The sequence below is a fragment of the Pteropus medius genome, unplaced genomic scaffold, assembly GCF_902729225.1.
Source record: "Pteropus medius unplaced genomic scaffold, Ma_sr-lr_union100, whole genome shotgun sequence".
Lineage (NCBI taxonomy): Eukaryota > Metazoa > Chordata > Mammalia > Chiroptera > Pteropodidae > Pteropus > Pteropus medius.
Genome location: NW_024342466.1, coordinates 4,616,964 through 4,630,145, shown reverse-complemented (window position 1 = coordinate 4,630,145; position 13,182 = coordinate 4,616,964). Strand labels below are relative to the sequence as shown.

General features: G+C 58.0%; 2 protein-coding genes across 4 annotated transcripts in view; one reads left to right on the top strand and one right to left on the bottom strand.

Annotated features, from left to right (window-relative positions):
* ATG4B (autophagy related 4B cysteine peptidase) overlaps positions 1–13,065 on the bottom strand; it is a 22,255-nt gene extending 9,190 nt beyond the window's left edge. Inside the window, exons 1-8 of one of the 3 annotated variants that reach the window (XM_039861363.1) lie at positions 12,917–12,963; positions 9,720–9,816; positions 5,389–5,490; positions 5,173–5,244; positions 3,371–3,469; positions 2,908–3,009; positions 2,258–2,345; positions 199–278 (exon numbers count right to left, since the gene is read on the bottom strand). In XM_039861363.1, the coding sequence (XP_039717297.1) occupies positions 199–278; positions 2,258–2,345; positions 2,908–3,009; positions 3,371–3,431 (331 nt within the window). In that variant the 5' untranslated portion in view covers positions 3,432–3,469; positions 5,173–5,244; positions 5,389–5,490; positions 9,720–9,816; positions 12,917–12,963. Of the gene's footprint in view, positions 1–198; positions 279–2,257; positions 2,346–2,907; positions 3,010–3,370; positions 3,470–5,172; positions 5,245–5,388; positions 5,491–9,719; positions 9,817–12,916 lie in introns of all 3 variants that reach the window. The other 2 variants (XM_039861361.1, XM_039861362.1) reach the window with 2 other exon arrangements.
* THAP4 (THAP domain containing 4) overlaps positions 13,051–13,182 on the top strand; it is a 35,156-nt gene continuing 35,024 nt past the window's right edge. The window contains exon 1 of the mRNA XM_039861264.1: positions 13,051–13,182. Coding sequence (XP_039717198.1) covers positions 13,139–13,182 — 44 coding nt within the window. The 5' untranslated portion in view covers positions 13,051–13,138.

The following is a 13,182-nucleotide window of genomic DNA, read 5'->3' as shown; positions in this document are numbered from 1 at the left end:
ACGACGGCATGGACACAACTCAGGGAGAGAAGCCAGGCCCGTCCCCTCGGCCTGGTCCTCACTGTGAGAGAACCAGGGGTCCAAGCCTTCTTTCAGGGTGCCCCTGCTTAAGCATAATCCCAGCTCTCCAGGCCAGGCCCTACAAGTGAGGCTGCTCCCCAAGTCCCATCAGCCCCCACCCGTCTTCCTGTCACTTACTGATGTCCTCCATCACCACCGTGTTGTCCATTGCGATGTGGACGGCCAAGGCGCTCCACGTGTCGAAGACAGCAAGTTTCCTGATAGAGAAGGGAGACACCATGAGCCCTCACAGCTCTGTAGGAAGCTGCAGAAAGCAGCGTCACAGCGCTCAGTGCTGTCCCGGATGAGGAGGACCAAGGGCCAGGGACGTCGGTGCCACCAATGGGAAGAACGCTGAGGCTGGAAGCTGCTGCTTCTCCCCTGGGGCCTGGGCCCCTCCCGTGACCCCCAGCTGCCCTTCGCAGAGAGCAGTTCCCGTACAGGCGCTTCTGGGTGGCGTCCTGTCTGAACCGAGTTGGCACACAGAGGTAAGAACCACACGAACCCGGGACTGGACAGTGTCACCAGCTCCCAGCGCCTTCGCCTGCACCCCAACGTGCTGGGCTGAGGCGCATGGCTGCAAAGGACTGGCAGAGCTGAGGCCCCAGGATCGAGGTCCGGATGGAAGCAGACTGCCGCCAGAAGCGAGACTGGGGGTGCACGGGCATGTGAGCTCCTCTTGGGTGCACGGGGGCTGGGCCAAACAAGAGAGAGGGCAGGGGCGTCGGGGCGACCATACTGTCCCCTGGGAAGCCCGGGACAACGAGTGCTGAGCAGAAGACGGGCGGCTGGCTGACTGCTGCTCTGTGAAGGTGACTTCTGCTGCTGTCTGCAAAGAGACGCTACAGTGGCAAAGGGGAGGAGGCCCACACGCGGGCCAGAGGCAGGTGAGGGCCCGTCAGCAGCGGGAAGCGGGGCATGCTGGCCGGCGAGGACATGCAGATGGGCGTGTGCAGGGGGCCCCAGCTCGAGCCCGGTGTTCGGCCCGCGTGCCTGGAAGGGGTTGCTGCCCTCACTGCGGGCGCAGCAGGCTGGGCAGGGGAAGGGGCCACCTTGGGTCCTGGCCGTTAGGATGACGAGCCACTTGGACACGCTGCTAAGCAAGCATCTGGATGTGAGCCTTGAGTATGGGGACAAATCAGCACCAGAGAGGTGACTCTTGGGGCTGTGCGCACGTGCAGAACAGTGTCATGCGTGGACAGAGGCCCGAGCCATGTTGGGGTCAGGGCAGAAGTGGAGACCGAGGTGGCCAGAGGGACGAGGGACCAGAGAGCGTGGCCTGGGGTTTCCAGACAGTGAGCACCCGAATGGCTGAGTCGGGCAGGAAACCAGGCCTGGACCTGGCAGCAGGGTGGCTGGTGACTTCGACGGGGCTGCCCCAGAGCGGCAGCGGGGAGGAGGGTCAGCGATGACGCAGGACAGGCAGCGCACCACAGGCCACGTGGGCCCACCAGGCACGCGGCTGCCGAGGTGCACAGAGCTGGGCCGAGGACCCCAAAGGGCATGTGGCGGGAACTGCCATCGCCGGGCCACAGGAGGAGACCAAGGACAGTGGGCAGGCCTGGGGATTGGCTGGAAGTGGGACATGTAAGGGAAGGAAGTGCCCCGAGGGTCCTGACAAGCAACTGGGTGGCCACAGCAGCCATCCGTCACGAGGGCTGGTTGGGGACATGAAATAAGAAGGGCAGTTTCAGGAAGACCGAGGGCAGGTGCCTGTGGGACACCCCTGCGGGGACAGGGAGCAGGTGGGCAGACGCACGAGCCAGGAGAGGGAGGGGCAGCGTGGCTGGAGACAGAGCTTTCGAGGAAAGGGAAACGGGTCTGGGGGCGGGGAGGCCCACGGCACGTGCACGGAGGCCGCTTCCCCCACCAAACCTCTGTCGTTGCCAACCAGTTCTAACCCCCCAGACCCTCAGACCTGTGGGGGGCCATAACAGGTAGGCCCAGCGACAGAGAACAAAGGCCAGAGCCAGCGGGCGCAATTCGCACGGAGGCAGTCACTCTATCAGAAAACTAAATTCTGATTCACGAGACCATGTGGATGGTCACCTCTGAGGACCTTCCTGAAGGCCCCGAAAAAAAGTGAGAGACCCCTTCTGTCCTTTAGCAATAAGCCGCAGGAGAGTCCGAACCCCCACGTACGCCCATGCACACCAAGGTCCCCAAAGGAGCGAGAGAGATGGGGCTTGGTACGTACTTGAGAACCTGGGCGACCGTGTTGGGCCCGTACCATTGGCCGATGGACTTGCCCTCGCCGACTCCCATTTGTGCTGCAGGAGACACGTCTGGTTAGTGACAGCCCCCACTGAAGAGGCTGGTCCTGCCGCGTGTGGCATTAGGGACACTTTAGAAAAAGCCTAGGCAGACACGCCCAGCCGCCTCCAGAACGCGCTCCTGGCAGGGAGCAGGGCACTCCCTGCAGCGAGGACAGATGCCACCCCCAGGTCTGTCCCTCACTCCGAGCCAAGACGCCAGGCCGTTGCTGAGGAGGAGTTGAGGGAAGTGGAGTGGCCCGGGCCAGTGAGTTCGGAGCTATGTTTTTACTTCCTTTTACAACTGAGAGCATGGTGCTCAAAAGCTGGACTTGCTTGAAATAAAAGCCTTGGGACTTCCCGCAGGCATAGAGAGGACGAACCTCTGAGACCACGGCGTGCTTATCACAGACGCTGCACCGAGCAGCAGGCCACACAGCCCACATGGGCAGGGCGAGGCCTCAAGTCTGAGCTGGCCTGGCCCACCCCGTGCAGCCCAGTGGTGACAGGCCTCACGCTGCCCACACAACAGTGAACCCCCAGGGGGACCCGCTGCCCATTCCGATGGGCCAGGCTCTGCACTCCGCACCCTCACCTATCTGGTGGATGGAGTAGTAACTGTCCTTCCGGTCCATGAAGGCGCGCAGGACGCTGAAGTAGCTGTCCGGCTGCCTCTTCCGCTGCGTCCACCTCCAGTCTGGGAGACAGAGCAGAAGTTCATTTCCACCAAACGTGAGAACAAAGCCTTCGCTCATCAAACACGCAGAACAGATGGCGCCCACGCTGCTTTTGAACCTTCTGAAGATGAAAGCCGCACCCCCCAGGGCTCCAACTACGCCTCCCGCCAACTCAAACCTGTGCAGAGCCCTTGACGGCGTCAGGGATTAAAGGTAATTTCTAAAGGACAAATGTTTATCGCCATTCTTTGAAGTCACGTAAATAAATGGGAACCACTGGGTCACTACTCAGGAGCCCCTGGACCGGCACCTGTGATTTGCATGGCCCTGCCCACAGCCCTCCTTGCTCCCTTAGGACGCCGCTGGCTCCACGTGACTCACCGCGGCCCAAGTGCCGGCACACCAGGGCTTGAGCAAAGATCATCTGTCCGCAGCGCAGCATGCAGCCCCAGCCCGTGTCCGAGGTGGGGCCGGTTCCCCCTGTCATGGTGGACAGAGAGAGCAGACCCACGTCAGGGGGCCTGACAGGCCGAGGCCAGTGGCAGGAGGCAGCTGTCGCCACGCACTTGGTCAGCTCTGCAGTGCAGGCATCCGCTCCATCTCAGCAACACACGCTTTCTAGAACCTGGTCACGCCCAGGCTGCTCTGATGGGCAGTGAAGTGCCGCAACCACCCCTCAAAATGGGCACAGTGTGTGAAGCAGCCCGTCAGAGAGACAAACGTCTGAGGGACACAAGGGGACACTGCGTCGCCCGGCTCAGCAGTGGACCAGGAGGGCCACTTATGACCACCAGGAGGGCAGGGCGGGAGTCGGGAGGGCTGGCCCCGAAGCATCGTGCCTTTGGCCGTCGGCTTCACCCCACTCGCCAGCCGCAGACGACCCTGACATGGGCACGTGGTACCCACACACGGTGAGACAGGCTCAACACGACAGGAAATACCCTGCGCTCTGACCATCAGCAGGGCTCCAGACACACGGGCAGTGGACAGCAGGCTCAGAGGCTGACCACGTGGGCTGCAGCGTCACCTCTGGGCCTCAGGAAGCCCCACCCATGCAAGCTGGTGGACAAAGCCCACCTCTTGGGGCAGCAGTGGGACTGGAGCTGACACACAGAAACAACCCACACGGGACCTGTCACTCCCGCCCCAATCCCGGATGGACAAGGCACGTCCACGGGGCTAAGGAAGGAAACATCACGCTGGCCCCTGGAGCCAAGGCAGCCCGGCCCTCGACGACTACGTCCACCACCTCCAGGCTCCTCTCCAGCCCGCCCGCCCGCCCGCCTTCTGTGCGCTCAGACGTGGGACCCGCAGCACAGCGGTCTCCCGGCCCCGCACAGTGCACCTCCGCTGGCTGGCAGGCGAGTCCGCCCCAAGCACAGCAGCCTCTGAGCGAGTGAGCGACAAGAAATTGTGGGGTGAAGGGCCATTTGCAGAGCGCACACGACAAATCATAATGTTACGTGTCGCCCAAGGTGGCGCTGGCCTCGCTGCCCTACGTTTCAAGTGTCCCGGATGTTGAGCGTGGCAGACATTTCACGCTCGCCTCACTATGGAGAACAGAAGGAACCGCGCCTTGGAGGGGGACCAGATCGAGACCAGGCATCCAGGAGGTCTATCCTGGCCCCGGACCTCCGGTCTCCGGTCCTCTGACTGGCAGAGGCCAGGCCAGAGCTAGTCCCCGTCCTCTGTCCTCCTTCAGGGCCCAACGATGAAGAATCACTTTTACTGGAACGCACGTTGGTTACATTACGTCACCTCCGCCTTGCCCTCGACTCCCCACAATGAAGTGTGGGACGTGCTCGGGAAGATGGGGCACGCAGAGCGAGAACTCCAGCCACCCTGGACCTGCGGCCGCGACCCAGGACATAGGGCCTTCCGGGGAAGCCCCTGCTCCTCAGCCTGTGCTCCTCCACGCTCTGAATGCTCGCCATCACTCACTGGCCTGGTTTTCTTTTGGCCCCAGTGATGAACGGTGGCTTGCGGTGTGTAAACTGCTGCCCGGAGCTCCGAGTTCGGAATCCAGCTCCGCCACAGCTCGGGCGAGGCCTCAGCCAGCATGCCTACCCGGGCTTGCCGCGAAGACTGACACGAGTACCAGGCACTCGGCACGTTCAAGCCAAACTCCCCCTCGCCCCCAAGGAGTGTGCAGTCCCTCACGCGCTGCAACAAGGGGCACTTACCGATGGCCGGGAAGTTTTTCCTGTATGTAAACCAAAGTCTGGACGCCACATCGGACAAGATCTCGTCCTTTTCTAGAGAATGTTAAAAGAAAACACGCACAGACACAGCCTTAAGTACGCAGGTCGCATGTGACAGACAGCAGGTAACTCTCGTTAGCACAAATGCTTTTTGCAGACTGAGCACGAAGAGCACAGTGGCTCCAACCTGACTGATACCTGTGAAAACGCTGTATTTTCTACCCAGTATCCAAACGGGCTCCGAGGTGTCCGGGAAATCTTCGAACTCAGCAAATCGGAGAGTGTCATAGGTCAGAGTAGCTATGAAACCAAAGACACACACTGATCAAATTTTTATAATTTCATAAAACAGCATCAGAGATCATTTATCACATTTCTGTATGGAATTCTGCGTCTCAAGGCACCTGACAATCGCCACTGACAGAACAAAGGCATGTGACTGGGAGGCCACTCTGCTAATGTTGGGGATGGGGACATGAGACCTGCCACCCCACTTCCTGAGCCTTTCAGATTCAAAGCCAGAGTCACTGATGGGCAGAAGCAAGGCTGTGCCAACCTGAGAGACCAACAGGGGAGAGAAAGCAGAAAACAGCAGAGCCCAGGTCATCAGAGGTCACCTTGGAGCGTGTGCCCAGAGGTCATGCGGAAGGCAGGCGCTCCGGGGCGAGTGACAGCCCCGAGAACTGGGGGTTCACACCCACCCCAGCTCTTGGTGAGGAGCATGAGCTGTAGGGGGCTGAGCACTAACTCCTAAGTGGGACACTAAGCTCTAGCAATGGAGAGAAAGGCCCAAAGCTCCCAGTGCTGAGAGGCCTGGAGCCTGTTTTCCCTTGGAGGGTGTGACCACACGGGCACAGCCACCATCTTCCACCGGCAACACCCCGCTTCCCATGGAGGTTGCCATGTGCAGAGCATGGGGTCCACCTTCTGTGCTGACGAGCCCCGAGCCCCATCATAGTCTGTATTGCTTCCGTGAGAACCCAGAGGCCCAGGGTCCGAGCCGCCCGCAGAGCCCTGGCTGAGGGGAGCCGGCGCCTGCACCCACCCAGCGCCAGCGGGGTGAGCCGGGACCCCTTTGTTTCAGCCTCTTTGGAGAAGCCAGAACACACAGCTCTCACCTGCTGCCCTGTGCCAACCACAGCATCCTTCACCTGCAACCACACAGAAACCTTCCAAAAAATCAGTGACATGTGACTCCTCCCACATCTTTATTTTTTGACAACAGCTCCACCTTTTGGTAAAAGTGGCACATGCTGTTTACTTTGTAAAGCCCAGCGTGCAAGAGCATCGCAAAAGCCCTCTGCAGCCTCGCACTAGCAGCGACCTTCGGCAGAGGTCCTCGCACGCAGCACCCCGCAGCACGGGCATCCATGCCACAATGAACTCAAGGCCGTGTCCTGTGGGAGCCCTGCACATCCCTGTGCTGTGCACGGCCCCAGGAGGTCAGGCAGAGCGCTGGCTCTGGTGCCTGGTGGCCGGGCACTCGTGGGCTGCAGATTCCTGGGGCACTTACTGGTCTCTCACTGCAGAAAGGCCCTCATCCATAAAACCGGGACAATGCCAGGCCGCCGGGCAGCATGGCCCTTCCCATGAGGGGGCTCACTGAGGCCGGCAACGGAGGGCTCCAGGGCAAGCCCGGGCCACTAGCACCGAGGAGCAGCAGTGCAGGCCCGAGGCCAGCCTCTCACCACACGCAGAGGCTGAGCTGGGCAGGAAGCAGCTCCCGCCGACCACCGACCCACAGGTGAAGGGGTCGTGGGTGGCGGGACCCAGGCCTGGCTGCCTTCCCCTCTGTGCCAAAGGCCCGCGGCGTCGCGGCAGGCCTGTGCTGCCCGCGCTGCGTCCGGAGCGCTGCTCTGCCCTGTGCTCTCGGCGGTGCTGCCACAGACAACGTCCACTCGGCTCCTCCGTGATCAGGACCACGCAGCTCAATGTCCAAGTCTATTTCTCCTTTTTTTTTGCGTGAGGTTACTTGTTCCTGATTACAAAAATTGAGTTGGGATGGAGGAAAAGTCTACCTTCTCGAGGAGCTGAAAACATCGTGGTGTCCCTGCTCTGTCCCTAAAGAGCCACCCTGGTCGTCAGCGACCACCATCCTCTTCGACCTCCATGCCTTAACCGACTGCAGACTCACGGCCACAGCGTTTACGTGCAAGGAAAAGGATGCTAACACCACTCGTCGGATTTCCAGTACCGTAACTCTCGTCCTGCTGGAGCTGGGACAGTCCACTGACGGCTGACACCTCCCGGGCAGCGGCTGTGCACCAGTCAGATGCCTCTCCCAGGGTGCTGGAGAGCGCTGAGCGCCTGGGGGTGCAGCTCCTCCGTGGCCCGGGGCGCATATCCAAGGACCACAAGCCTACAGCATCAGGGTCTGGGCCCTGAGACAGTCCTCAGACACCCAGCTTCCCACAGTAAGGAAATGATGCTGAGAAAGGGGACAGCAGGTAGGAGAGAAAACAGGCTCATTCCGAGAGGAGGGTGACAATACTGGGGGTGGCTTTTAAGTCCAGAGGTTTTCATCACTGAAGTGGCAAAATGCACAGCAGGCATATTTCCTGGGTTTATTAGCAAACTTTATAGGCAAGGAAGCAACTTCACAGGGAAAACAGGAGGAGGTACTCTATCAAGTTCAAGTATTTATCACCACATTTCCTACTGTGACTAAGACAATTACAGGGCGTGTGGCCTCAGACTCCTTACTGCATGAGCCAGAAGCCAGCGAGAAGATGGAGCTACCAGGAGGCAACCCCAGCTCTCCCTAGCTAGGCAGAAGGCAGGAAGTGACAGCACACATCATCTACGGGGTCCCTAAGGAGGGCTCTCCACCCCTGGTGCCCCGTGCCCCTCACCTCACCACTCTTCCCATCTATGGGAGCGTCCAGCTGAGCATGCATGTCACCTCTGCCTCTGGACTGGAGGCGGACACACAGCACCCACTGTCCCCCTCACTCCTCCCGCTGCATGTAACCTCCTCAAGATGGGGGCCACTTTGCCTCTCTGTGCCCTGGAGGGCTCCACGCACAGGGGGGCGTCCATCACCCACCTGCTGGACATGTTCCCTGCAGTGCAGGGCCAGAGGTCTGAGCCACCCTGACTAGTCACGAGATCCCCCAAAGTCAGTGACCTTTCTGTGCCTTGGTTTTCTTACTGGTAAAATGAGAAGAGCTGTATTTTCCTCAAGGCTTGTGTGAGGAAGAGACAAGTTAACAAACGTGAAAAGCTGTGACCCGTGCTGGGCGACAGGAAGCCAGTCCCTGGGTGGACCCCCTGGGGTTCCTTGACATGAGTGACACACGGATGACAGTAGGAGATACATTCTCCCTCTCTGTGATCAGACTGAGCTGCAAGACCTCGGACGATGCAAACAGGAAAGCGACCCAACGTGTGAATGTCTTCACTGCAGCCGAACAGAGGGCGACACACTGCCCTCACAGGAGACAGGACTGCATTCGGAGAGCCGAAGCTGCCACCTATGCCACCACAGGCTGGTTCCAACACCCCTAAGCTTCCACCCTGGAGCGTGAGCACGAGGAGCCCACGGACCTGCACCAGCTTCGGCCAGAGGAAGAGGCAAAACGCTTCTTGTCCTGAGCAGCCGCCGAGTCCTGACTGGTGTTGGTGGCTCTGCACTGTTACGCCTGCACTGGAGGACAGGGCCACCCTGTCCTGCCCAACACCTGGAATGCCACGGGCCAGGCACCTGCCCAGCCCACTCAGCATGGCAGAGGGGCCTGGACCAAAGTGCCAAGCTCCTTGACTTCTGGACCCTACTTTCTAATGGAGGAGGGGGAACTTTCTAAATGACGCTCGCTTCCAACACTCCACTTTCCAATCTCCACAACGGTTTGTTTCTGGGGACAGAGGACCCATTTGCTAGCTATATGACACAACTTAACTTCTGTACGTCTCAGGCTCCTCGCGCACGAAACGGGGCAAAACCGCTGGCTCGGCCCAGTGGGGACAGAGCATGGGTGGGCGCGAGGCTCCAGCGACGTGTGTGCCACCCAGCAGTGGTTCTGAGCCCGTTCTTCTGTGTGTTATTTCAAGTCTCACAACTTAGAAGACAGAACTAAATTCCCCTCCTCCAAACGAAACGCAACTTTTGTTTTACCATCATTACTTCAGCAGAAATGTGTACTAACACTTCTATAGAACGGAAAACAGAACACCGGTTCAGAAAACATTTCAACAGAAAATTCAAACTTTTCTCCTTCAAAACTAAAGTTCGCGATCACTAGCATTCGTGCAGACTGACAGCCACGACGGTCCATGCTCCGAGGCTGCTCCGTCAGCTGCTCTCAGCTGGACCAGCAGCCTCCGCCCACAGCCTGCATTATAATTTCATCCTCTTTGCAATCAATGTCATATCGCTTATGAAGCAGTTCACATACCTCCTGCGTTAAAAGGACTCAAACCTCGAAAAGAATGCCAGTCTCCACTCTCAGGTCTGATTTTAATTTGAAATAAGATGCGAGAGGCAAGATGGAGAGGCAGCATCCACCTTATGAAAGAGGCCATTAAGTCACCTGGGTTCCTGATGCTGGGTTTTCCACATCTTCCCTGGGAATGTCCCTGGTCACACCCAGAAGAGGACAGAAAAGCCCTTCAACAGTATGGTAATTCCTTTAGAAACAAAGTTTTCATTTAGTATCGTTAATCTGATAGACAGAAAAATAGGGAATCGTGCTCAATGAACGTAACCAACTTCTCTCCACTTAGTACCACTTACATTGTAATTCAACCAGGAAGACCCACAAGCGGCTTCACCATTCGATTTCTTTCAGAGCTTACTGTAATGTATCACGTTTCAAAGATATTTACCCCAAACTCTTACATTTTCTGAAAGATTATACTTTATAAATCAAGTTCAAAGAAGGGTTCTCTCCTTCAGAAAACATTTGTTTAAGATAATGGGTTTGCAAGTAGTTGATGTCAGAAAACTAGAAAACATGGCTTTAGTGAGCACACCAGACAGAAAGTCCAGGTGACCGCTCGCTGCCCCTCAGTAAGCAGCCCTCCTCACTCACTGACACCTCACACTAACGGACTGGAATTTGTGGCATTCACACGAATGCCACAAACTAAGGTGCTTATAGTCCAGAAACACGTAAGTTACCAACTCAAGTTCTGCTCGTTCGGTTACCATGGGCCGGACGCAATGTACAGCACTGGACAGGACACAGGCTGACTTCAAGGAATGGACAGAGTGGCCGTGTAAGTGCCAGAGCTCGGTGGAGAAGACAACCAGCCCGTGGCCTGCCTGGTGCCTTCTGGACCTCTATGAGCTGGCAGCCCTGGGCCCTCCCTGCTCCCTTGTCTTTCCTCCTACACTCAGACCCTCAGTGACCTTATCCAAAGTGGACTCTTGCACCCTTGCACCTCTAGGCCAGGTCTCCCGCCCGAGCTCCAGGCCGGTGGATCCATGGCTCCCTGGACATCAAGACGTGAATGTCTGACAGGCACCTAACAGTTGACACACACAAAACCAACACCCAGCAGCTCTCGCCAAGCAGGCGAGCCCCAAGTTTCCCCACCGAGTTTCTTGCTCGGGCCATAAACCTCAGCACCATCTACTCTTTCCTCTCCATCCCACCCCCCATCACCTCCAACCCACACACAGCCCGACCGTCTCGGCCTTCAAACTCACCCGGAACCTGACCTCTTTTCCTGGCCCTGACCTAAGCCTCCGAGGCTGCTCGCCTGGCTTACTGCGACAGCCTCCTAAATGGTCTCCTTGCCTCTGCCCTTGCCCCTCTGCAGGATACCCTAGGCAGAGCAGCCAGGGCAAGTCTGCCAAACAGACTTCCGGTCACGTTCCTCCTCTCTAAACCTTCCGAAGGGTCTCACTCGGAACGAACACATGCCCGAGTGCTCCTATGACCTGCAAGGCTCCATGCCTGAGCCCACGTCGTCTCTGCATCTTCAGCTCCTGCTTCCTCCAGCCCGGCCACGCTGGCCGCACTGTGCGCTCCCAGAGCTCGCCACCTGCCCTTCATCCTACGCTGCTCCCAGGCCTGCTCCCAGTGGGCCCTTTCCTGGCCATCCTGACTGTGCCTCCAACCCCTCCTGCCTGGCCCACAGCACTCTTCCACATGACCCACGCCATTGTGTTACACCTAGAATGTCAGCCGGAGCACGGTTTTCACCTATTTTGTTCAATTCTCGAACCCCAGGTTCTAGAATAATGCCCAACACAAACCTCGTGCTCAATGACAAATGTAGTTTACTGAACGGGTAACTATAAACACACAGGAACTGCGTGACACCTGGTCAGGGAAAGCAGAAGCTGTAAGGAGTCAGGGATCGGCGGCGGGGGGGATCAGCCCACTAGCCATCCCTGAAAGGGTGCAAACATCACGTCAGAAGAAAAGTCCCACCACACCCCACGTATACCATGTATACCTTATCAGCATCAACAGAGGCCTTCGAATGCAAATAGCCTTCAGTGTACCGTTGGGGTATCATCATGTGACTGACTAACTCTAACATGATGGTTTTCACGTTTAAGGTAATATGACCAACATTAAACTGTGTATCCTACCTTAACCTAGTCCCACATGCGAATAACCTTAGGTATCCAAGCCATAACAACTTAAAAGAAAGTAAGTAAATAACCCTATTCCCTCCCCACCCCGTGCCCCAGCAAACAGTACAACAGTGTCTGACGTTTTTTCTTTTTGAAGTGAACTTCACAAAAACATGCCTCTTTGGAAGTCAGAGCTAATGTGTCCTCCAACCACCTAACATTTAAGTGACGATATGCCACAAATCATTGAAACATTGGCAATACGTGTCTACTTTACAGTTTCCAAACTAAGATTTCAGTAGATTTATGTTGCGGCTATGAGAAAAAAAGAAAAACAAGCAAAAACAATGCCATCCAGGATGACAGGCAGAATTAACCCAGATAGAAGTCTTCCTTTATAAATGGGGGAGCAGGCGGGGAAGGGGAATACTTTTAGACAAGTAACTCTACAAGGAATGAAAGAATTAAAACAGCGGTGGGAGGAAAGAGAGCCCGCATAAAAATGCTTTCAAAGCTACTGGACAAAGATCCAAAATATCTTGCCAGGAAAAATTAAGGAGTAGAGCATGATGAGACTGGCAGCAACACCACATATACGTAAATGCGCATGTGCACCTGTGTACACACACCCTCTCGCCCCCGATTTGTATTAGGACCCCCAGAAGTTAAGATATGAGACGGCTTCAGTTTCTCTGTTCAACCACAGAAAGCGCCTAGATAATATATTGATTATTTAATTTAAAAAAAAAAAAAAAGGTGCGTGTGCTGTGAGTGTTGAGTACGTTTCCCGCCTCCAGTCTACCAGGAGAACTTCACAAAAGTTAGAGGTTCCACTCGACTCCTCGCGGGGGGTGGCAGGAGCTCTCTACAACCGCGATTTCGGGAACCGTCTCGGCCCGAGTCCCCGGCGCGTCCGGTGCCCCCGCCCCCCGCCCCGGGCGCCGCACTGCCCCTGCTCGTTCGAGCCGGCCTGGGCCTGCCGGGCCGGCCACCGGGCACTGCGGGTGGACGGGAAAAGCGCCGAGACACGCCAACATCGGACTGTCAGATCCGCGCCGGCCTCCCCACGGACACCGGTCCTGCCCGCTCCGCCCGCGGCCGCGATCCGCCCGCCCCGCCGCCCGGGCCTCGCTGGGCGAGTCCCCAGCGGCTGAGGGGCCGGGCGAGCGGGTCCCCAACGCCCCGGCAGGCCCTCACCTGCGTCCATCTTCCCTCTCCGGCCGCCGACTGAGCGCCGCGTCGCTCCGACTGGTCCGCAGAGCGACGCGACGGGCCGCCGCCGGGGCCAATCCGAGGCGCGGGCGGGGCCGGAAGTTCGCGCGGAAGCGCGCCGGCCGCCATCTTGGCGTACGGCGGAGCCCGGCACGAAGGACCCAGCCCCGGTGTTGGAGTGCCCGGCGGCCTTCGGCGCGAGCGCCGATGACTTCAGCAACGACCCACCGGGGCGGCGGAAGTAGGCGCAG